Here is a 25,127-nt window from a genome sequence, read left to right on the forward strand (position 1 = left end):
TCCAAAGATAGGACTCTTTATTACAGCCAAATTTCATAAAGTACAAAGTAATGATCTCAAAACTAAGAATATAAAGCATAGACCTGTACTTATGCATGGGGTTACAGAAACACCAGATACTATTCACTGCAAGGATGCTCTTGAGCCTGAAGTATTAGAAGCAAGGTACTATAAGAACATCATGTTGCCATTCTGAAGCTACTTCGATTCAATGGAGAGCCCTGCACAGGAGAGGAATGGTGATTCAACATTTTAGCAAGTCTTGAATTATGAGCTAAATCAAAGGAAGGAGGTATCACTGCACCCAGGACCCCTCCCAACCAGCTTTTGCCAGTCAGGATGGGCAGTCGAGCAAGAAGCTGGTCACATCATTGTAAGAGTTCTGTCCACATCATCAAGCCATATAAATTGAAATTGACCCCACAGAGTACTGCAATGGGCACCTCAACTAGAGTTGCAGTAACAGTGACATCCAAGGCACTACAGAGCTGCGTGATTTTATCCCCAAAGCATTGTGCAAATGGCTCACAGCATGCTGCCAACTTCTGGTACAACCATACTCTGGAACACTCAAAACAATTCTGCTGCATGGCTCTTCGAGGATACAATAGAGGCAGCAGAATAGCCTGCTTCACTACAACTTAGGTCCAGGGTACCTCAGGGATCGCCTGAACCTTTATATCCCTTTGAGATTAGCAGCAGGAGTGTTCCCTGAGTTGGTGAGGCTCATTTGACAACAATGAGAAACCAAACCCTTAGTGTCACTGGCCCAGTCCTTTGGAATACTCTGCCAAGAGAGTTTCAGCAGGCACCTTCTGTGCCATCTTCTAAATGCCTGCTGAAAACCTTTTTATTTCACCAGGCTTATGCAGACAATTAAGAGTTCATCTTCCACCATGGTTTATTTATGCTTGTTTTTAACTTCTTTTTCTTTTAAATTAGTTTTTATATTTGCTTTTTTAATGTAGTTTTTATCTTTTAAATGTTGGAAATCGCTTTGATATGTTTTGGGATTTAGGGGTATATACTTTTATAAATATATACAATAAATTAATCACCACTAAATTAAATTGTTTTAACCTGCAATCCTTCCATCACTGCACGAAGAATAGCTGCAGCTGCTACAGCTCCAGGGTCTGGTCGATTTAGGCGGGATGAGCCAATGTAACTGGCCCGGCCTGCAGCTGCTTCCATATGTTTTGTAGACTCAGCAGCAGCCTCTGCCTCCTGCAGAAAAAAGCAAGAGGAGAAACAGATACCTATGTGCTCACCATTTGCAAGGAATTAAGAGTAGATAGATACCACCAAAAACTTTCAAATGCTTCTAAATTTGAAACCATAATCCCTCATCTGGACACTAGTCCTCCCCATTTCTGTTGTGATGTGATGCCTTTTAGTCCTAATGCTGCAAACAAACAACTTTAGGATTTTGCCTAATGATTTTAAGTGTTTGGTAATTTTTCAGATTGCAGATGGACTATTAGTGAAATTGATACTGTGTGCCTGATAATAAGACTTATGCTGATTAGACAATATGAGAATACACAGAACTACAGATATGGGACATATACTACATATCTATAACCTGAGAAAACTTGCTTATAGTTCCCTGCTCTCATCTTCCTAAATGATGCAAAAGGGTGTTGTTGTTGTTTACACTTTGGGTTGTAGGTCCATTAACATACTCACTTCTACAGCTTTGGTCAGAACCTTCAGTGGATTAGTCTGTGGGTTCTTCAGAGCTCTGAGCTGCTCAGCAGCAGCACAGAGTGAATCCAGCTAGCAAAGAGACAAAGAATAATTAAGAGGACAATAGCTCTATCAGGGCTAGTTATGGACAGTCATTATCTTGACAGGGATAGTCTCCTATCTGAACCTTGAACACCTGGAAATGTTTGCTGAAACTGAATGTTATGGGAAATATTCCATACATTCTGGACAAGGCAAGTTAATGTTGGTAACTATTGTTTAGATAAATTGTGCTAATTAACACTACACTAATTTGCTAGTGTCAAGTGTCTGGCATGTGCAGATGTGTGAAGCATTCTAAAGTAACCATAGTTAAGACTGTAAGCCATGACTGCTAAGTAAAGCCAAAAAACAAGTGGTGTCACCTTTGCCTTGAGCTAGCTCCATGGCAGAAGAAGAAATTTCAGGTGCTTCTCCTGATTTCTTTCCCTTCTCATTCTGCTCTTATGGGATAGCATGACACTGCTCATACCTTCCTGAATTTTGTGTTTTTGCATTCATGGTATCCCATCTGCACCATGTCTGAGAGTACCCATTTTCTTCGAGCACAGACCCTCCTTTCTCCATACTTCACATCAAAGCAAGAGTAACAACCTGCCATGGCTGTTCCTTGAAATACAATGACTCAAGTGTGTCATAGAATCATAGAGTTGGAAGAGACCACAAGGGCCATCGAGTCCAACCCCCTGCCAAGCAGGAAACACCATCAGAGCACTCCTGACATATGGTTGTCAAGCCTCTGCTTAAAGACCTCCAAAGAAGGAGACTCCACCACACTCCTTGGCAGCAAATTCCACTGTCGAACAGCTCTTACTGTCAGGAAGTTCTTCCTAATGTTTAGGTGGAATCTTCTTTCTTGTAGTTTGGAACCATTGCTCCGTGTCCGCTTCTCTGGAGCAGCAGAAAACAACCTTTCTCCCTCCTCTATGTGACATCCTTTTATATATTTGAACATGGCTATCATATCATCATATCACCCCTTAACCTCCTCTTCTCCAGGCTAAACATGCCCAGCTCCCTTAGCCGTTCCTCATAAGGCATCGTTTCCAGGCCTTTGACCATTTTGGTTGCCCTCCTCTGGACACGTTCCAGTTTGTCAGTGTCCTTCTTGAACTGTGGTGCCCAGAACTGGACACAGTACTCCAGGTGAGGTCTGACCAGAGCAGAATACAGTGGCACTATTACTTCCCTTGATCTAGATGCTATACTCCTATTGATGCAGCCCAGAATTGAATTGGCTTTTTTAGCTGCCGCGTCACACTGTTGGCTCATGTCAAGTTTGTGGACAACCAAGACTCCTAGATCCTTTTCACATGTACTGCTCTCAAGCCAGGTGTCACCCATCTTGTATTTGTGCCTCTCTTTTTTTTTGCCCAAGTTTGCTAAACCTTTTTTTGCCCAAGTGCAATACTTTACATTTCTCCCTGTTAAAATTCATCTTGTTTGTTTTGGCCCAGTTCTCTAATCTGTCCTTCTATGCCAAACCACAAGTCCTTCTATGCCAAACCACAAGTGAGGCAGCATGGCAGTGGAGCAACCTTCAGAAGTGTTATAACACCCCAGAAACAAACTGTTGCCAAAAATTCAAAGTCATACCTTTGGAATTTTTGCATCTATGCTGGTATTATCGGTAAATCTGAATTAACAAGGCAACAACTCAAGCATGACATTGTGTAGATATCCCCTAAAATTAGTTCCTGGGACACTGCAGATATGCAGCAAATAGTTGGAATGGAAGGGGCCTTAATGAAGGGCAGTGCTAGGGCATATTACTCACCATAGTTCTGTCTCCAGGTGCAGCTCCTCCATACCTGTCAGATGAATACAGTTAGTAGTATAGGTTCCACATGTGTATCCCTCCCACTGTAGAGACAGTCTCACTCATATAGCAAAGATGGAAGTAGCAGGGGAACACATGTATAATTACTCTGCTGTAGTCATGTAAGGGTCACACTCACCGCATCATGGCATCAATACCAGCATCCACGGCCGCTGACCAAGTTGCCAATTCATCATCACTCCGTAGGGGCTGAGCAGCTGCTGTTAGAAACAGTCCATAGAGCTGTAAGAAAACAAAGTGGTTTCATCTCTGATAAAGTCTAGGGTAATAATAATACAATAATCAAATGCAGCATTTCTCTTTAGCATATTACAATTTCCACCTTATCTATTCCTACAGCTTGAGGCAGAAAATCATTTAAAACGCAATAAAATCTAACAAAATAAGATGAATGGAACTTCTTTTTAGCAAAAAGCATCTTAACAAATAACCTTTTAATAAAGTTTCTATAGTCAAGGTAGTCTAAGAGCTATCAGATCAAAATCAGAATTCAGTGGCCCTAGTAAAACAAATTATTACAGCCCACCCTAGTTCCAAGGTCTATGACACATCTTTTCTATCTGCATATCTGCCATGTTGTGAGACTAACTAACCACAAAGGCACCCACTGAGTATCAGACAAAAGGGGATATAAACCTGTGTCTCCATTGTCCAACACTGTTGCTTCATGAATTCCCTTTGTGATAGCTTTTGACCTCTAAACACAACAGAATGAGATGGACTAGACCCCTGAGGTAGTAAAATGGACTGTAGCACTTCTGATTGTAGGCAAGAGATCACATTTGTGCATGATTCTCTACACTAAAAACATTTTGTAAATAGAAATTAGCCTAACCGTACTCCTTTTATGCTAGAGCTTCTTTCCAAAATGTGCCCCACCTCTGAAGTAGCACAGTCTGTTCTACTACAACTGTCTGTTGCATGAATAGACTACATTTAAATTTCTCAGTGGAAATAGTTTCAGTGTATTTTGGAACTACTAGATGCATACAAGTTTGCTCCAATTTAGTAAAAGCTTAAATTTTTAAGTTATGAGAATATGCCGGTTCTGTATGTTAGATATTATAATTAAAAAACTTAATTTCTCACCAAAAGAGCATTTATTGATGAGAAAGAGAAACAGTATTGCACTCTAAAGAGTTACTTGTTGTAGGGCTAGTTTAAGTCTCACAACGAGGAAGCTCCCAGTTTCTCCATGTGAAAGTGTTTAAAATATTCTGATCATCTCCCACCCCGTATCCTAACATGAGCCACATTTTTAAAGAATACGTGTCAGCAATAAAAACGCTTATTTGCTACTTTTTCCTAACTGTTGCTCCTTCTCCCACTACACACACAAATTCTAGTAGTACCAATCACCCTTACATAATAGCAAGGAGCAACCTTAAACAGGTTATCCAAATTCTCTTAACACTCACCGCCCCCGAAGAACCCCCCATCTTCTCCAGCAGTAACTTTGCTAGGGCAGAGAGCAGCTGAGAGGGGTACAGTGGTAGAGGTTTTGACTCCACCCATTCCTGGATTGCTGAGGAAACAACACTCACTGGTTAAAATTGACAGTCTCCCATCTGGCTAAGGGCCCCTCCAGACTGGTGTTCATTGCAGGTGTATTCTGCAAAATGTTTTTAAACACGGTAATAGTGCATAAATGGCGGATTTATTCTGCTGTGATGCTTCTCCAATGCTACCACATTACTGATGTCTGGAGAGGCTATCATGCAACAAAGAAGAACAAAAATGAACATTTTAATCATTTGTTAAAAAGAGCCACAGGTTTTCAGCACAGGATATGTATGCACTGATTGGAACTGAAGCAGTATGACCATCCCAAAGCTTGGGACAACTCTATTAGGATCAAGAACACAAATAATCATGAATATACAATAAAAAGGATGTCTGGAGGAGCCCTCACTAATTTTGCAATCAATTGCATTTTTCAACAACACAGGTCCCAAAAAGAGCGAAGACTAAGCCTATAAAGCAATTCTGAAGATATGTCTCAATTAGTATGGTAATTTGAAGCATCAAGGGAAAAGATCTCAACAACCTTTTTCAGTCAGAGTACATAGTTTTCCTACACCAACACCTTTTTATCATATTCAATCTATGGCATCTCTGAAGAGTCCTTTAGAAGCAGGAAGATTCAGGAAGGCATTTTACGTAGGCCACCAAGTCTTCTGTTACCTACTGAACCGGAACAAATTTAGCACCTTTCAGCATATTCTTTGCTCTTTTTTAGCTTAACAATATTATTATTATTTTAATTTATTGCCCACCCTTCAGCACCCTGGGATGATTTACAACAATTTAAAGTGCAACATTAAAAACATTTAAAATAACCTACAATCAGAAATACGGCCCAGAGGCTTCATATAGATGTTAAATAGCATAGGGGATAAGATGGAACCCTGTGGATTCCAACACACTTTTTATCAACATATCATCAAACAGCATATATAATCCATCCAGCTCATATTCTCTCTGTTCTTCAGAAAAGTAGTACACCAGTGTCTTTATTCATTTAACTTACAACCCCAAGTCTATAATGGAACACAAGCTGAGGTTATGTGCTCCAAAAATAGGAAGGGAGTTGTCGGAAGAGCACTAACCTCTGGCAGCTCGTGCATGTGTGCTGCCACAGTCTCCATCACCTGCGGCCCGATCTAGATCATTGAGCTCCTCTTGTAGGTTCAGCAGTGTGTTGCACACCTTCTCTAGAACTGCTCTCATGTAGGGGGTGGCTGGTGCTAAACGAAATGGGAATAGCTATTTCATTTCAATAGTAGAAATGCTCCCAGTTTCACGTTTTGTCTTACAGAGCAAGTACTGATGTTGCTATGCATTTCCCTTTCATATAATGTGTGAGTGTAAGGGTAAACTCTATCCAAACATATTACTTTATTAACAGGCTATTTCAGTTCATGCTGGCTTTTTCATCACTTGTTTACTTAGCACCTTATGAAACAGCTGAAAATCTGTAATGATTCAGCTGAAGAGTTCTGTATTTGAAATGAATAAAGTAATATGAAACATTCTGCATGTGATATTTGATCTATGATGGCCCAGTCATGTGTATAAGTCACTTTATGCTGAAGTCATCACAAATATACATGGATTAACTGGTGCAGAAACAGAAAGGCAAGCTCACAGATAAAGGTAAAGGTAAAGGTACCCCTGCCCGTACGGGCCAGTCTTGCCAGACTCTAGGGTTGTGCACTCATCTCACTCTATAGGGTGGGAGCCAGCGCTGTCCGCTGACACTTCCGGGTCACGTGGCCAGCGTGACGAAGCTGCTCCGGCGAACAGGCACTAGAGCAGCACACGGAAAAGCCGTTTACCTTCCCGCTGGTAAGCGGTCCCTATTTATCTACTTGCACCCGGGGGTGCTTTCGAACTGCTAGGTTGGCAGGCGCTGGGACCGAACGACGGGAGCGCACCCCGCCGCGGGGATTCGAACCGCCGACCATGCGATCGGCAAGTGCTAAGCGCTGAGGTTTTACCCACAGCACCACCCGCGTCCCTTAAGCTCACAGATAAACACAGCTTAAAAAGCTAAAAAAAGCCAGTGCAATTCTGGGCTGCATCAATAGGAGTAGAGCATCTAGATCAAGGGAAGTAATAGTGCCACTGTATTCTGCTCTGGTCAGACCTCACCTGGAGGACTGTGTCCAGTTCTGGGCACCACAGTTCAAGAAGGACACTGACAAACTGGAACGTGTCCAGAGGAGGGCAACCAAAATGGTCAAAGGCCTGGAAACGATGCCTTATGAGGAACGGCTAAGGGAGCTGGGCATGTTTAGCCTGGAGAAGAGGAGGTTAAGGGGTGATATGATAGCCATGTTCAAATATATAAAAGGATGTCACATAGAGGAGGGAGAAAGGTTGTTTTCTGCTGCTCCAGAGAAGCAATGGTTCCAAACTACAAGAAAGAAGATTCCACCTAAACATTAGGAAGAACTTCCTGACAGTAAGAGCTGTTCGACAGTGGAATTTGCTGCCAAGGAGTGTGGTGGAGTCTCCTTCTTTGGAGGTCTTTAAGCAGAGGCTTGACAACCATATGTCAGGAGTGCTCTGATGGTGTTTCCTGCTTGGCAGAGGGTTGGACTCGATGGCCCTTGTGGTCTCTTCCAACTCTATGATTCTATGATTCTACATCCAATTGCTTGCATATGTAGAAAGAAACACTACAAATACTACTACCTAGGAATGCATTATCATTAACTTACAGATGAAGAAACTGGGGTATAAAAGGATTTTTGTTTTCTATGTCATACAGATAATGAGAGAACAAGAGTGAAGCAAAACAGAAGCCAACATTTCTGGCAAAAAGGCATTTACTGTCCTGACCAGCCTTTTGCTCACCCAGTCCTTCAAACAGGACACAATGGCTCCTGTTGGTGCTGCTTGTGTCTCCAGATTACGTTCACTCTCAATGCTTCTTGAGAGAAGGGCATTCTGCCATCACAAAGCCAGAATCACAGTCTCACTAGACAGGATGAATCTGGCAAGAAATTTCTCAGAGAGAGAGAGATGATGCTTCAGCCTGTACCTCTAAATGGAAAAGACTCCTCTTCCTCCTCTTCCTTGGGTGCTACTGACTCTCTCACTCTTTTCTGGCCTGACACATGCACCTTGGCAGGTTGTGACCACGCAACAGCTGTAGTGTCAGAATCTAGAATTTGGAATACAAGACTGTGAAATACAATTGCTGATTATTTCACAACACCATTGGTTCATATCCATGAAGTCCTCAACACATGGACTCTTGAAAATCATCAGCATTTTTCTTAGCAGAAGCCACAAAAGTCTGGTTATGAACCCCAAATAACCAAGCCCAACATAACAGAATTGGGCAGTCTGACAAGACAGGACTTATATTATTAATGGGAAGTTCAAATTTATTTATTTTGGAGTTATTGTGTGTCATCACTGGGCTTATAGCAAGCTGGAGACATTCGGTCAAACTGTCAGGAAATTCTGCCATTTGGATCAAGGGAAATAATCTAATTTGTACTATCTATTTTATCTGTATTGGAAAGAGAATTTACTCATTATCAGGAAGAAAATGAGCCTCCAACACGTAATACATATTTTCGGGATATATACCACATACACACACCCTGATCAATTAAGTCACAACTTATTTTCAAGTTGCAAATTTGAGAAGAAAACTGGTATCTCAAGAACTCACCAATGAGAGTCAACAGCTCATCATCTACAAGCAAAAGAGTAAGGGAGACACCTGCCATTTCCAGTGCAGTCATAAAGGAGCCAACAAAAACTCGGGCAATATGGATGCCCCTGCTCTCTGTAGTGATGAAGCAAGAGAAACTAAGAAGCATGATTAGGAACATTACATCTCTGCCAGGGTGGAGCCAGATGGATTTATGAAAGGTATTGTGCATTTTTTTCCTGAACATCTGTGTGATCCTCTGATATCATAAAGGTTCTTCCCAATATATCCCCGTCTTGCAGAACATGGCATACTGATGTCCCACAGTGATATAATGTTTGGTGGAGATACACCAAATTAAGCTTCAATGTTCTGCTGTCATATCTGGAACTGTGAAGCTACTGTCCCCAGTAGCTGATTGGTGCCCTGTTTTTTTAGTGTGTGATTTATTTCATTATATTTCAAGCCATTTTTTCTATGTTTTCTTTTTCTTTCTTTTTTTTACACACTGCACCTACTCTTAGCTTGTGGCATACTAGTCTGGACAGCATGTGCTCTACTGCTGAATCATCCCGCCTTGGGTGTTGGAAAAGATGAGTTTTTATAAAGCTGATCTAATAAGTAAAATGTGATGAGCTTTATCAAACAACTACATATAATCTGCATCGTAAGTATTCTAAACTTCTAGGCATCACTCTAAACGTTAAATGCTAGTTTTGCACAATTAAGCATGCTCCAAATGCTGTTCTCACCTCAGGCAATCTGGTATTTTACAGGCCTCATTTATGTAATTTTGCATATTTTTTAATTTTACACAGTGCAGAATTAGACAATCTCACTTAACCAATATTCTAACAAGGGAAACTTACCAAGACAACGCACAGCAGACCCAGCCACTACACTTAATTCAAGGTAGGATAACCCACCCAAATTGTTCACCATCAAGACTACAGAAGCACCTGAAAGCCAAACCAAAGTAAGATTGAAGACTAATCTGCACACTATACTTAATATGCAAACGGTGATATAAAAATCTTCTGCATGGCTATTTCTCCACATCTGGGCTAACATCTGGATCTACTGATCAATGACTGCCCAATCACACAGTAAATCTCCATTCCAGCAATTGCTGATATTGTAATAGAAATTTACTACATGACGTGATTTTACAAGCATTTTTGTATATATTGTACTGTATAGATATTACAGCTCAGGTATAGAAAAATAGCCACAGAAAAAAATATTCCCAGATTCCTCAGAGTAGAAGGAATATTATATAGGCCAGCCTCAAAATTGTTACTCACCAGACTTGAGTCGCACACGTGAAGCATTGGAGTGACTGGTCATGTGATCCAGCATTATTTTGACAACCTGATCTGCTGATGTTATCTGTGAAGAGGACATGTGTAAGGGGGCAGGGTTGTGCTTCTTCATTAGAAAAAAGGTGACAGGCTACTTACCTTCATCCTGCGCACACCTGCTTCACCATGGATTCCTACAGAGAGAGCAAGATAGCAGATATCAGTTATGGCACCTGCCATGACTATCTTCTTTCTAAATAGAAGATGACTGAGTTTAAGGGCAGTAATTGATGAAATCCTAGTCATGCTAGTCAGTGATATATAGCCAGTGAACTCAAGCTACACACAAAAGAAAAATAGTGAAAGAACATATCTGTGCCCTTTAGTGTCTGACTGATAATGAATACCCATGAATCATAGGCGATAGTGCCTCAGACTGACTCCTATGGCTGCAATGATGGAATGGAACTGGTCACAACTAATAACTCAGAGCATGGACAGAGTCCCAAAACAAACAGCATGCAGTCCCAAAGAGACAATGCTCATGAGGACATTCTAAAGAAGTAGATGGAAACACATTCCTCACCTAAGCCTAGCTCAAGTTCATCATCAGCAAGCTGGAAGGTAGGTCTAGATCCAGGAACACTGCAGGGGGTTAGACTAACTCCAAGGGTGCCTGTGCAAAAATAAAATGCCACCTTCCATACAGATGTTTCAGCACCAGTACAAGAAAATAAACAAAAGTGCATGTTCTGCTTATGCCCTGGGTTACAATGCACAACTCTAAATGATACTACAATATTGCAATGTAGTTTTGGATTAAAAGGTGCACTCTTGAGGATCACCTGCTAATTACAGAAACATTATTTGTTCATATTAATTAAACTTATATCAAGCTATCAATGGCTGCTAATCATGATAGCTATTTTACCTGCATTATCAGAGGCAGCATGTTTCTGAATACCAGTTATTAGAGATCATAAGTAGCAGTGTCTTATTGCACCTCTGTTCTGCTTATGGAATTCCCAAAGGCATCTGGTTGGGAACTTAGGGACCACATAGCTGGACAGATAGGTCTTTGATCTGACCCATCAGTGCTCTTCTCAAGTTCTTATACCTCACCTTTTCCTCCAATGACCTGAAGGTGGTGTATATGGTTCTCCCCATTTAATCCTCACAACAATCCTGTGTGGGAGGTTAAACTAGGCAATGGTGAATGCTGAGTCCAAATCTTATACACTAACCACAAAGGTTCAGCCAACCAAATTGGGGCTCTCTTTCTTTCAGAGATCTTTAATTTTAAATCTTCAATACATTCACTGCATGTCAAAACCATAAACCCTATAAAAGACAGCATAATAAATTTAGCCAGCATGACCTTGCTAGACTGCTTGATTTGCCAAGTGTCAAAGAATAATGTAGCCTTTGGCCAGATGCTTATCCCCCAAAGAGAGCTACTTAAACACTTACCCATTGAGTGTGCAACAGCAGTAACCTTGCGAGCAATTGCACTCAGACCACAACCTGCCTCAGACAGAGCCCCAGCTACCTAAACATAAACAACTGTAAGGAAAAATGTTGCTTTGATTTCTCAACAAAAGGATTACAGCAGATTAGCATACATTCCTTCACTTCATACTACAGGGACAAAGCCAGGTGTGTCAGGACTAAAGGAGAAGAATGGCTGTGTGAAGAATCATGCTTTTATGTGGCTTGGAGTTCAGGCACAATTTGCAGGGAGGAATGCCTATGGGCACCTCATACTCTACAACATTCTTAGGCCTCAAAGCATTATTTGCACTTTGGTAATACTACTGTACACTGGGGTCCTGAGTCAATGACAATGTTGGGTCTGAATTTGGGAATGGATGATTCCTACCTTGTGTATTAACACTGTGCCACATAGTCCTCTCCTGCCAGCCTTCTTCTGTTTGGTAAAGGCACAGTCATCACCAATAACCACCATCTCCACAGAAGCCCCTTCTGCCCGTGCTTGTTCCAATGCCAGCCCAAAGTTCAGACGGTCCCCAGTATAGTTCTTCACTATTAGCAGTGTCCCAACTACAGAAGAGAGATGGTTTGAATTGTGATATTCCTCCCTCAAGAGAGATGTTCATCTCCCAAAAATGATGCCATACCTGCACCAGCTTGCCTCACAGCCCGAATTGCTGCTAAAATGCTACCCACTGCAGGTGAAGTGAATACTGGACCAGCTACCACTCCAGTGAGCATTCCCTTCCCGATGTACCCTGAGGAAAGAAGACAGGCATGGCGGTATTGCATCTGCTTTGGGAGCATCTTGCTCACACTCTAATTCTGTGGCTGTTTATCTTAACTCCAATAACTGAATCCTACAGCTGCCAGGAGAACTGTGGCACAAATGTTTTCAGTTCATGGTGTCCAGAAATATGGAGTCACAGGATGCCCTCTTCTCTTTGTATTCATGAAATGCCAGTGTCAAGTGAAGTGAGGGAAACCAGATTGAAACTCTCTCCCCCAGACTCAAAGCTCCCATAACGTTGATCCCACTAACCTGCATGTGCAGGCTCATGTCCTGAACCACCTCCAGAAATAAGTGCCACTTTGCCCCGCAGATTCTCCAAGTCAGCACGTAATGCCACTCTGTGTCCATGCAGCATCTGGAGATGAGGATTACAAGCCACTGTTCCAGCCAATGCATCGTCTGCACAACCCAGAATTGTGTTCACTAGCTTCTTTGAACCCTAGAATAGGAAAACATCACAAAAGTTTCTCATATGCACAGCCTTCCACATGGAGGTAGTTTCTAGTTCATGACTGTCCAACCAGCTTCAGACACTACAAGTGCTTATAAGCAATTGTACCAGTGATTCATGATTTTGTTGTAATATCTAAAAAAAGAATTATTGCAAGAGACACATGCAAGCTGTGTATAATGCTTGAGCCCATGCATTTCCCATGTCAAACACCTCTGAATAGCAGAGTGAAAAGGCAGAACACAAAAGTAACTAGCACACGCATTCATTAATATTTACCACCTGATATTGCTTTCAAAAAATATGAAGGATGGGGTCATTCAGTTTCCATGCTTTCTGTCATGCCACAGACAATCATTACATTGGTAGAATTTGTTAGCTGTCCACGAAAAAACTGTTCCTCCACATTAGCAGAAAGAGCAGCAGCTGTGAATCAAAACTGAGTTTTATGTAACAATGAAAGCATAATTTTGACACGTTCACTCTTTGTCTAAAGTTGTACCCAATATATTTTCCATTTAACTTTTTGAGACTTCCAGCCTGCTTTATCCTAAAGCATTATTATTACATTGACTTCCACAAACGTCACCAGGTGCACAAATGCAACAAAAACAGCTAAAAACACAGAATATAACAGATAAATTTAAAAACAATACTAATTAGACAGCCAAACATGCAGATAGCAGGTGTCTGTCATAGCCTGACAGGAATTCTGTTCCACAGAACAGAGGCAGACACACCAGTTACTGTGATTCGGAGGTCTTTAGAACATGAAGGCGAAGTAGGTAACAGTATGTTAGTCATTCAACAGTATTGTAATTTAGTAGTCATTTGGTCACCTGTAGCAACAAATAACTAATTCCAGGTCATCAAGAGCTGGTCATGCAACTGCAACAGTATTAGTCTGTGACAACATCACCTGACACTTCTCATATTCCCTCCTAGTCCTAAAGAGTTGCAGACTCTTAATGGTTGAGAAATATCCACATCCAGTCTTCAGAATGTTATAGATGCTGCACTTGCTTTTTTGGTTTTTCTTTTAGCTTGGGGCTAGAAAGAAGAACAAAACCATGTGTGCAGCTTTCCTAGTGTTGCTTCATGTTTGTGCAGGTGGCTCATTCTAGAGCAATATCTGGTAGCCACTTCTAAGGCCAGAAGGAAGGTAAAAGGGTTTCTTTATGAAGTCTCCACAACATTTTTATGTAACAGACCCTGTAGAAGTAGATATTTCCCTGTAACCCCTGGGTCTTAGACTTAATCTTCTGAAATCATATATACTATGGGCCCCAAAGTCACATCCAGGTAATGCAAAATGGTTCAAATGGTCACAGCGGAGACATAACCCACCAAAAGAAAATGAGGAATTGACAATTTGCTGCCCAGGGAGATGTGTCTGGCTTCCTCCATGCTCACTTTTAGGCACCAGGTCAAACTCCTGTTGTTAAACTTTAAGCAAACATTTGGCATGGCTAGTAGCCGAGTTTGGACTCTGGTCCTGATTTTCTGCTTCAGTGCATTTAATTATCTGCTGAGTCTTCTGACTGCATTATTAATTGATAATTATTAGCCAGTGTGCCCTTCAGAGCTATACAAGTGGGAGCTGCCACAAAATGTTGCAGTGTAGAATATCCCTTTTCAGAGTTTCAGCCAGCTATGCCTTCTTTCAGGATATTCAATCTCTCTGTTTTTCTGTCTCCCCCCATCAGTGGGATTCTGTGGCCACTAATCACATGCTCAGTCCTTCCGTCCTCATTGAGTTGTTTAGTTTCCCATCACCCCAATATATTTTCTACTTCTGCAAACCATCAGGTCCCCACCCCAAGCATTCCGACACCTCTCTTTTGTTAGCTCCATTAGCTTCATAGTCATTTGACTGGGCTTCTAACACTGTATATACTTGCTTTATTATTTCTTTGTACCCTAAGGTGTCCTGAATATTCCTGAGTGAACACAAAGGCAGAATACAAACATTGCAAGGGACCGATACAAAGAGACTGACGTTTGATTCCCAAGTCACAAGTTGCCCTGTTTCGGATGCTTTACCTCAGTCCGCAGGGCTTCAGAGACTTAATGGGAGGGACTCTTTCCCTTGCTTTCCAGTGATCGCACAAACACAGCTGACCAAAACCAATTCTCTGCTCTGACTGAGGCAGACACAGTGCAAGGGCAGCAGTGCTGGATCTGAAGCACAGTTTTCTAGCCCAAGTCCCAAACTCAGCCATAGGCTTCATGGGTCAGTTGGGGCCACGCTCAGGCTAGCGCCTACCTCACAGGGGTTTTAAGAGGAGTGGGACAGAAACGCAATACCATCCCTTCCCTCAGCCTCACGGAGACCAGACGTTTCCGGGTCTCACCTGCATGCTGCCCCTCTGGAGCTGCGACTCCGGGCTGCCAAGCTCAGCAGGATGCTCCGAGAGCCTGCGGCCGAGGCGAGGAGGGACACCTCCTGCTCCTGAGGGAGAGAGAGAGACGGCGGCTGCTCAGGGGCGAGAGGCGAAGTCGCTTCTGGCCACCGTGTGGCTGTCACTACTGCCTTTACGCGCCTCCCTTTTCGAAGGCGAGAGAGACTTCGCCCTGCAATCCAAACTCCGCCTGGCTCACAGCATCAGCCACGCGCGCCCTGCCTGACAAGGGGCGGGGGGGGGGGAAAGAAGCCGATTGGCCGACGGCAGCGCGAGCTCCGGCAGTTGGCGGTAGCGCGCAGGGCCAGTCACGCTCCGCACGGAGTCAGACGGGAGGGGGTGGGGGAAGTCTCCCCGCCTCCTTTTCTTTTTTTTCGGAGGAGAGTGGTAAGGTTTACACCCCTCTGACCGGAAGAGGGCGCTGCCACTGCCGCGCGCGCCCCAGCAGCCCCTCTCGTCAAATTTCCCGTGGTGCCCGGCGCTGCGCGCGGGCGCTCTGGCGCTTTCTCTCTGGTGCCGGAGGTGGTTGGTGGCCTTTGGAGACGGTGCTGCCCAGCGCTTCCCCTCCCCGCCCTTCTCCTCCTCCTCCTCACCCCGTCGCCTTCCGCGGGTCTTCAGCAGCCCCGCTCCCCGATACCGCCATGTCGTGCAACTACGTGGTGACGGCACAGAAGCCCACGGCCGTCAACAGCTGCGTCACCGGTAATGGCGGGAGGGGGGTGCCGTGGAAGAAAAGCGGGGGGAGGGGAGGCGCGGGCGGAAGAAGTCGGTTAGGGGGCGGTTAACGGCCCGCGGTGCGTGGAGGGGAAGCCCAAAGCGAGGAGGGCCGCGTGGAGGGGGAGGATCGGTGGCGGCGGGAGGAGCAGCTTCCCCTGCGGCCCCGGCAACTTCGCAATGTTTTGTCTCGGGCCCAGGACACTTCACCTCCGCGGAGGACCTGAACTTGCTCATCGCCAAGAACACCCGCCTGGAGATCTATGTGGTCACTGCGGAAGGGCTGCGGCCCGTCAAGGAGGTGGGCATGTATGGCAAGATCGCCGTCATGGAGCTCTTCCGGCCCAAGGTGAGCTTTGCTCTTAGGGACGAGCTGCGGGCGAATTTTGCACCCAGAGTCTTTTGCTTGTGTCCTGGAGCTGGATGGCCGCAACCAAATACTGTCCCGGCATCGGGGTCCACATGACCTCCTTCTTGCAGCTGTTTGTTTGGCTGGCTTGTACCAGCTGTTCAGAGTTGGTGCTTAGTATGCACCTTTTAATAGGCTCTGCATCTCCCCATTGTGCAGTGTTACTACTAGCTACAACAACTTAAAATTCAGAATTAAAAACAGCCAAAACAGAGGGGCCCCTGCCTGCTAGCTGTTTGAACTGCATGTTTTCTTATCTTCCAATAATACGTGGGAAGAGTTGTTTCAGTTCTGCTTTGAGGGTGCCTTTGAAAAGCATGTTTGCTTTTATGGTATGACTGTGTTCTCACAGCTAGTGATTAGGCTGAATTTGGTACGTAAGGGTGATGTGCTCAATGCCACTTTGCCATGAGCTGATGTGCATTCATGTTTGCTCCATTCATGTTTAATATAGTTGTGATTGGACTTTGAAGAGTGCTATTTCCAAAGTGGCTTCCTTTTCGTTGCTGCTGAGGAGATCAGTCCTGGGAACTGACTCCACCTTCGACTGATCTCTGGAGGGAGGAGATAGATCTGGCTCTGCCAGCCTGTCAAAGGCTTCAGCAACTACCCTGACTCTACCTAGCCTTCCAGCTAGCCCCAGTAACTCCCTGTTAAAAGAGCAATGCCTTGTGCAACATTGTGGAGCATTTGGGGCAAGATGGATGTCATCCATTAACTGAAGTTTTCTAGGAACCTTCAGAAATGGTGATTGAGTTTTTAATGGTCTTTCTAATTCACCATGCATCTACCTGGCATCCAAATAAAATTGACAGAACTACACTTTGAATTTCAGGAGGTACTCAGGCTAAAGTCAGTGCAGCTGTTGTCCATCATAGAAAGAAGAAATGCTAAATGGAAAACAAACCACACAATGAAGAGTTTTCAAAGCATTAGTTTACATCACAAGTTTTTTATTTGTATTATAAATTGTAAACTGCTTTGTGTTTCTGTGGGAAAAGTGGAGTGTAAATCTTCTAAATAAATGAAAGGTTAAATATGTTCTCTGGTCCAAGGTGTGGTTGAAGAGGCTTTTTCAGTTGAATCCTTTTTGGCAAGACTTTCTAATTGTATTGTTTCTCCTAAGGGGGAGAGCAAGGATTTGCTCTTTATTCTGACAGCAAAATATAATGCCTGCATCCTTGAATACAAACAAAGTGGGGAGAGCATTGACATTATCACCCGAGCCCATGGCAATGTGCAGGTAAGCGGGGAGATTGACTTAGGACTGCTTAACATTGTTGTGTATTTTTGTGTAACTATAGCCTATATTCCAAAAAGCTAATAGTCCATGTTCAACCTAAGGAACGATGCCGTTCAGGTAACCATTCTTGTTGTGCTACATCTAACGATCTGCTGGGTAGATAACTGAACAGGCCATCTCCTCAGCACTTTTCCGTTGGGGTTTGAGTCTTGGTCTCCTTCTACGGATTTACTGTTACAGTGTATTTTCTTTTGATGACTGTCATGTGCTTGTAGCTCTGCTTGTTTACAGCACCACTTGTATAATGTTCATATTTATTTGACTCTTTTTACTCATCCAGCTTTTCATGCTGTCCAAAATCAAACATACATTTTGCTGTCTGATCCCAACAGTCATTATGAACCTGCGCTCTATGACTGAATTCTGTCCTGCAGAAAGCTGATATTTGCACAGTGATGAGTACGTGCAGGAGGGGAAATAGGGGTAGGGCTGTTGCCGTCATTCCGTGCTTGTGGACTTTTTGAAGGTATCTGGTTGGCCACTCATTGGAGCTGGAGAAGGGTGCCAGGGATCATGCCAACACTTGTGTTGTGCTTCTGAGGCTGTCTGAACTCCTTTTCAACTGCTGGGAGAACTGGGACTTGTTTTTGTCATGCTCTGATACGGAGGCATTTGGAGCAGCTTAGACACACACCACAACTTTGTTTTTTGCAGTCTTCTGATAAGGACTAGACCAAGTGAAAAATGAATAGAAGATTTTATCTGCAGTTCATTCATTTTCAGCTTTTTATTCTTGTTATAAAAAAGCACGCTTAGACATTCCATTGCTGCACCCATAACCTAGGTTTAAGGTGTCATTTAGCTTCTAGCTTTCATAGCTCTGTTTCTAACACTGGAAGCCTTCATTGGCCTCCTCAAATCTATTTCAAATCGATATGAGAAAGGGGGGCTTAGTGAAAATTACCTCCTACTGGGTCAAAGATGCCTCTGCTGGATCAACAAGCCACCTGTGAATGGAAAGACAGCACAGAAATACAGCCCAGTATTTCTTTACAGCATGAGGACAATCTTTACGAGGAGCTGTCATACAGCAGAAGATTCTGCTTGTGTTAAAGGGCAAAGAGCAGACTGGTACTTTTTTCAAATACAGCTAATACAGGGGTAACACAATACAGAATTGGAAAGTATGGACTGAGCATGCACAAACTTACTATATAAAGCATCTAGTTTAACAATGAAAGGCAGAACCCATCATTCATTTGTCACATATTTAAACTGGCAATATTTGTTTGACACTGATTATAAGGCATAGGAATACCAACAGAGAAAATATTAGTGCTGGTAGAAACAGGGTACAGCTGAACAGTGTATGTTGTAGGAAAAACTTTTTCAAACTTGAAGTAGAAGAAATCACTAGCTAGTGTACAAAAGCCAATTTGATAGATTTCAGAGGGCTCCATCCTACACATTTCACTGAAACTGCAACATCAGACATGAAGCTTGCTGAAATGGTTTTCCCTGTTTTCTTCTAGGATCGTATTGGTCGTCCCTCGGAGACAGGTATAATTGGTATAATTGACCCAGAGTGCAGGATGATAGGACTGCGACTCTATGATGGCCTCTTCAAGGTCATTCCTCTGGAACGGGAAAATAAGGAATTAAAGGCGTTTAACATACGATTGGAGGAGCTGCAGGTCATTGATGTCAAGTTCCTGTATGGGTGCCAGCCTCCAACCATCTGCTTCGTTTACCAGGTACCAATATTGGGTCTGTGTGTTGTAATGGAAATTGCTGGCAGAGCAAGTGGTGGCCAGTAGTCTCGGAACACTTTTTGATTCAGGGCTATTGCTAATGTCTAGGTTTTTGTATCTGTCAAAGCACACTTGTAAAAAGCAAAACATTTTGTGTGTGTTTGTGATATTTCACAGTTTTTATTATTTGTAGACTGCAAAACTTGTCCCTTTTTATATTGGTATTCTGTTTTCTGCATTACATCGTATGATATCAACTGAATGGCCTGCTTATGTGACAATCCTGCTTTAAAAGCTTTTAATCATGATATTTCTTTTTCCTGTATCAAGTTGGCTTGCTTTATTGTTGTTCAGGCACTTTCTATTCATCTGGGGGTAGGGAGATCCATCTGTGAGACATAACTCCCATCACATGGGTTATTCATAAAATAGCAAGATCTGACAGTATTAATATTTCCAGCTTAGTATAACGATGTTGCTGCCCTATTTCCCAATGAACCATGCATTCTTGTGTAATGGTTATTAAGCAACATATCTGCCAACAAACTGTTTAATATAACGTAGCCAATGTTTTTCACAGTAATGAGAGGCATGTGTTTTAGCTCTTCATTCTCATATAAGGGATTTAAAATTGTTTACAAAAGTGGGATGGGAATTTTTTTAGGGCTGTGTATGGTCCCCCTCATCTGATTTGTCTTATCTGGTGCTTCCAGCTAGCCCTGATCCAGCCCCCAGAACAAATTAGGAGCCTTTACAGGTTTTAATTTAAGATTGGCTCTTTCTCTTCTTCCCCTTTCCATGCTGAGTTACAGTTTAAAATCCTGATAAAACTTTTAGATGGTGTGTGTGTGTGAGAGGAAACCCTTGCAAGCTGCATCTCCTGCTCTCCTCATGTTGGCCCAATAAAATATCAGCACATATTTTTCTTGCCTTATTGGTGTAGGTAAGAATCCTTCCCTGTACCCATCCTTGGCTTCAGTGTGTATGTGCCACATAATATTAGAGCTTGGTTTGCTACCATGCCAACTGAAAATGCTTATTCATTGCAGTGAAGTTGGAGCAGAGTTATTTTATTTTGACTTCCACTTGAGATGCCACTGTTTGGTAGACAAAATGTCACATCCTTGTTTAGTTCAGAAGAATGACCAGCTCCAGGTTCCATATTCCTTGTCACAAATCTGGATTTTTCAAAACTGTTAGCCAGGAGTGGGTGGGGTGAAATGGATGCTTTTCAGTAAACACAATTTCAAAGATCCCTTGGACAGGTAGAACTGGTTGTGTGGATCCAAGCCACTGCACTTTTTTAAAAAAAAATGTGTTCTTATTATAGAACATAGACATAAAATCATAGAGTTGGAAGGGACCCCAAGGATCATCTAGTCCAACCCACTGCAATGCAGAGATCCCAACACACAGTCCCTCATCCAATTTGAAACCATACTGGACCCTGTTTAGCTTTCCAAATGTGCTAGCAGTTTTATTGCTGCACCACTAGGACAATGCAGATCACACCAGTGATAGAAAATGCACTTAATCCTTTTCAGCAATACCTATATAGAAATGGAAGGTTTTGGTTGAAATAATGAGAACTCAGTTTTGGACCTCCAGAATATGTCCTCCTCAAATTTGCTCCTAAGGGTTGGGGGAACCCTCTGGAACAGATTTATTTGTGCCATTCATGACAATACCTGTTGTTTCCATCTCTAGGATCCCCAGGGCCGGCATGTCAAGACATATGAAGTGTCTTTACGTGAGAAGGAGTTTAACAAGGGACCCTGGAAACAGGAGAATGTGGAGGCTGAAGCCTCCATGGTGATTGCAGGTCAGTTCATCTACATAAAATATCTTTATCTGTAGATGCTTAAAAATAAGCTTGCAGCTTCCTGCGTATAGAAAAAGCAGCATTTTTTTCATATTTCAGAAGTCAACTGTGTATACTTCTCAAGAATATTCCCTGTATCTTCTCCTGCAGTCATCTTGTAGCATCTGCTTCCCATTCTCCGGGTGGGATTCATGTTGCAGTGGAGCGTCTTCCTTTCCTACTCACTAATTCTCCATATTTGTTACCTTTTGTGCCCATTACTTCTTGCAGTAGTTAGCCATATATCTCTGTCCTAGTAGGATCTTGTTTCAGCCCTGGTAAATTATCTCTAGCCACTGCTCAGACTTAACGATTTCAGCTGCCTAGAGGTTAAAAAAAAAAACAGCAGTTGCTTCTTGTATAGCAACCATCAGGTACAATATAATGGGGAAGCTCTGTGCACCAGAGCTTCCAATTTTCTTGATTATGCTGTAGCATCTTTATAGTTCAGCCCAAATGAAATCACATAAATCCTGCAATTCATTGAAGTGGCTTATAAGAGCATCGTGTTCTCCCCTCTTGTACAGCTTTGCAAATGATGACATATGGAGCATTAGTCACTGCATTGCTTCTCCTTTCCAAATCTGGCTCCATGACACTGTAATGGCTTTGCTTCTCTCTCTCTCTCCCTCTTTCTCTCTGGGGAACCGGGTTCGCGTCTCCACTCCTCCACATGCAGCTGCTGGGTGACCTTGGGCCAGTCACACTTCTTTGAAGTCTCTCAGCCCCACTCACCTCACAGAGTGTTTGTTGTGGGGGAGGAAGGGAAAGGAGAATGTTAGCCGCTTTGAGACTCCTTAGGGTAGTGATAAAGCGGGATATCAAATCCAAACTCTTGTCCTTCTTCTTCTCTCTCTCCCTCTTTCTCTCCCTCTCCCGCTCCTCTCTCTGTCTCTGCTTTAAAAAATGTTTTTAATGGTTTTCAGATTTGCTTCTCATTTAACAAGAAGTCCAAAAGCAACTAGGCTTTTGAGGCTACAAGAGGGAAGAGAAAATGAGCCACGTGTGGCTGCATCAGCACTACCCAGTATACTTACAGGGCAAACCTGTAAATTGTAACACATGGCTTGTTTTCCTTGTAGACATAACATAATGGCACATTCTGGTGGGTGTGTTAACACAGCATGGTGGAGCATGGAGTCCCTATAGCTCCTGAATATTTCAGGTGCTTGCTTGTTTCAGGATTTGAATGTCTTTATGATTCTATCTCTCTATGGCTTTCTGAGAAACAGAAGAGTGGGTTAGAAAGAGAAGCTTGAGACTTAGAAACTCTGTTTGGTTGTTTACCACAGTACATAAGAACTCAAACTGCATCCAGTGTCCCCAGGATGCTCTTCAGATTTACCAATGCTTAGGAACATCCCTCTGAGTGCAAAGATCTGAAGAAAACCACATGCCGTAGGATATTGTGGGTGGGACTTGCGCATGTCCACCCCCCAGTTTAACCCTTTGTTTGATCAGCCAACTTCCTAGACAAAGCTACAGAGCCAACTGGATGTGCAAGTTGATAAGAATCTTAAGGATAGATCAGGATATACTGTATTTTTCTGTGTATAAGACTATATTTCCCCCCTATTTTTTTCAAGTTTAAAATTGGGGGGGGGGGGTCGTCTTATACATGGATAGTGCATATGTGGGATTTCTTCATTTGGAGTCCCAAAAAATAGGGGGCGTGTTATACATGGGGGCATGTTATACATGGAGAAATAGGTTCACCTGGTAGCTTTGTGAGAGGCCTGCAAAGAATATGTAAACTTAATTTATTTTCTTGCCGGCCTATATTTAATGTGGTATAATAAGGCTGTCCAAAAGTGAATTCAGTTGCAAGATGAAAAACTCATTGTGAAATAACAGCTGCACTTGTTGCTGCTAATAGATATCACTAACATTATGCAACCAGATATATGTTTAGCATGTTGACTTCCTTAAATTCCTCTCTTGGTTTGTTACTTCTCTCTTAGTCCTTGGTGTATGTGTTCACTCTACTTACAAACTGCTTTGTTCCCTTGAAAAGGTGGCTGTCTTTCTGTGGTCAACAGGAGATTCTGTGTGTATCAAACTGCAGTTAGGTGAGAATATAATTAAGTGCACAAAAAGCAGAGATGGGAGGATCCCATACAGAATAAGAAGAAAGGGGGAAGGGAGTTCTTTTATTTATTTATTTACTTACTTACTAGAATCTCTTTTCTTGCTGAATATTCCTTTCTTCTGTTTGTGATGCTTAAAAAGAAAAAAAAATCACGTGCCTGTTCCAAACACATTCCTTACAGTTCCTGAGCCATTTGGAGGGGCTATAATCATTGGACAAGAATCCATCACCTACCACAACGGTGATAAATATTTGGCTATAGCCCCACCCATCATCAAGGTGAGTACATGTTTCTCTTTGAAATATATTTTGTGGAGTACCATCCACTATGTGTGTGGATGTGGTATGGTTTACTATATTGGTTACCGCAAAATTGGATGGGGGGATATTTTTATGAACCTACCTGTGCTGAAAGCCTTCTTTCCCATGATTTCTGAGGTTTGCTGTAGAAAGGTACAAGTATTTGCCTATCTTGAATGCTTTGCTTGCCCTCTGAGAGCCCTCTGATCAGTCCATAAAGCACTGCTGTCAATCAAATCAGTTCTCTTTGACTTCTGTGATATGGGCATGTAGCTAGATAGTATGTGATGTTGTCACAATCAGTATGTGATTCCTGATTAAGGAAAGTAGAGGCATTTCCTAACTAAGCAGGAGATAGGGGAATGAATGAGAGTGAACATTTTTGAAAAGGGGAAATATTTCCCTTCCCTTTCACAAAGCACAATTTTCCACACAGAAATGGAAACAGGTGAATTGGCACAGTCTAGATTGTGTAGTTTTAAAGCAGCTTTACAGAACCTTGAAGGGGCAGCATATGCGAGACTCATCAGGTGGTATCTCTGTTGGCCTCAACACAGCAACCTATGGTAAACGCAACAGTCGAGAAGTAAAATGTAATGGCCTGTCAGTCAAGATTGCTACAACTAAAGTACTCTCTACCAATAATAGCTGTGGTAACACAAGAAGGATAAGACCAGGATATTTTATGTTAAGCGATGCTTTTAGATTTTTCACTTTCTTTAAAGCTTCCCAAATGCTTTAGACGCCGTTTTTAGGAGGAAATCAAAGTATTCAAAGAGCAGTTCAGTGTAAATGCCATCCTGGTTCTCTGAAGAGTTCTAAATAATGCCTCTTTTGTGAAACAGCAAAGTACAATCGTATGTCACAACCGTGTGGATCCAAATGGGTCTCGTTACCTTCTGGGGGACATGGAAGGCCGCCTCTTCATGCTACTACTGGAGAAGGAGGAGCAGATGGATGGTGGCATCAGTCTCAAGGACTTGCGTGTGGAGCTTCTTGGAGAGGTAGTTCTTATTCCTTCCTCCCATTTCTGGGGCATTTGGTGCGAAACAAATTGGCAAAGCCATTTGGGCAGTTAAAGTAAATGTGGAGAAAGAACCCCTAGCAAAGATTGACAGCTTGAATCTTTCTCCAAACACTAACTTTCAGTGCTGTCTCGTAAAGCATTTGCACCCAGCTTGCCCTAAGAAACCCAAGCAGTGCTGTGTTCAGGTGTTACCTAAAGAATTGTCTTAGAGAATCAATAAATGTAGGATTTCCCTCAGTTGTGACTCTCTGTCTCTGTGAGAGGATTCGTCACAGATCTAATTGTGCTTTCATTTCTTAGTTTTGTTTTATTTATTATGACATTTGTATCCCAGTCTTCCTCAAATGAGCTCTGAGTAGTGTGTTCATCTCACAAAAATCCAGTGAGGTAGATTAGGCCAAGAAAAGAGTCCATGCTTTTCCAAGGCTGTCCACCAAGTTGTATGGTCACGATGATTTGAATCTTGGTTTCCTCTAGAAGACCTCCAGGTTCTGTCTGCAGCACCACACTAGCTTATGTTTCAGAACCTGATG

The 25,127-nt window shown here is 42.7% G+C and overlaps 2 protein-coding genes across 7 annotated transcripts in view; one reads left to right on the top strand and one right to left on the bottom strand.

Annotated features, from left to right (window-relative positions):
* Nucleotides 1–15,909, bottom strand: TKFC (triokinase and FMN cyclase). 5 transcript variants are annotated; one of them, XM_081837255.1, is made up of 20 exons: nt 15,794–15,909; nt 15,153–15,250; nt 13,718–13,848; nt 12,597–12,786; nt 12,202–12,312; nt 11,943–12,124; nt 11,534–11,612; nt 10,650–10,739; nt 10,223–10,257; nt 10,067–10,151; nt 9,632–9,721; nt 8,781–8,897; nt 8,139–8,261; nt 6,199–6,336; nt 5,008–5,114; nt 3,708–3,811; nt 3,527–3,560; nt 1,690–1,779; nt 1,081–1,227; nt 1–221 (listed from the first exon to the last, which is right to left on the bottom strand). In XM_081837255.1, exons 4-20 carry the CDS (start codon nt 12,700–12,702, stop codon nt 180–182), a joined length of 1,680 nt encoding a protein of 559 aa, XP_081693381.1. In that variant the 5' UTR covers nt 12,703–12,786; nt 13,718–13,848; nt 15,153–15,250; nt 15,794–15,909; the 3' UTR covers nt 1–179. The 5 variants fall into 5 exon arrangements, with proteins under 5 accessions (XP_081693381.1, XP_081693379.1, XP_081693380.1 ...); XM_081837253.1 differs by lacking the exon at nt 13,718–13,848; XM_081837254.1 differs by lacking the exon at nt 15,794–15,909 and having other exon boundaries at nt 15,153–15,457.
* The window catches only part of DDB1 (damage specific DNA binding protein 1), a 25,006-nt gene continuing 15,644 nt past the window's right edge, over nt 15,766–25,127 (top strand). For both annotated transcript variants that reach the window (XM_081837177.1, XM_081837178.1), the window contains exons 1-7: nt 15,766–15,902; nt 16,115–16,263; nt 17,450–17,566; nt 19,099–19,320; nt 21,025–21,139; nt 23,449–23,546; nt 24,413–24,571. In XM_081837177.1, the coding sequence (XP_081693303.1) occupies nt 15,842–15,902; nt 16,115–16,263; nt 17,450–17,566; nt 19,099–19,320; nt 21,025–21,139; nt 23,449–23,546; nt 24,413–24,571 (921 nt within the window). In that variant the 5' untranslated portion in view covers nt 15,766–15,841. The remainder of the gene's footprint in view (nt 15,903–16,114; nt 16,264–17,449; nt 17,567–19,098; nt 19,321–21,024; nt 21,140–23,448; nt 23,547–24,412; nt 24,572–25,127) is intronic.

This window comes from Podarcis erhardii, assembly GCF_964252035.2.
Source record: "Podarcis erhardii genome assembly, chromosome: 1".
In the NCBI taxonomy this organism is placed as follows: domain Eukaryota; kingdom Metazoa; phylum Chordata; class Lepidosauria; order Squamata; family Lacertidae; genus Podarcis; species Podarcis erhardii.

Bases quoted from the DNA above. Each gene is read 5' to 3' on its own strand.
- TKFC (XM_081837253.1), bottom strand. The intron at 9,722-10,066 runs GTGAGTAACAAT...TTTGGCTTTCAG, and splicing joins ACGTGTGCGACTCAAGTCTG to GTGCTTCTGTAGTCTTGATG. The intron at 5,115-6,198 runs GTTAGTGCTCTT...TTGTTTCCTCAG, and splicing joins ACATGCACGAGCTGCCAGAG to CAATCCAGGAATGGGTGGAG.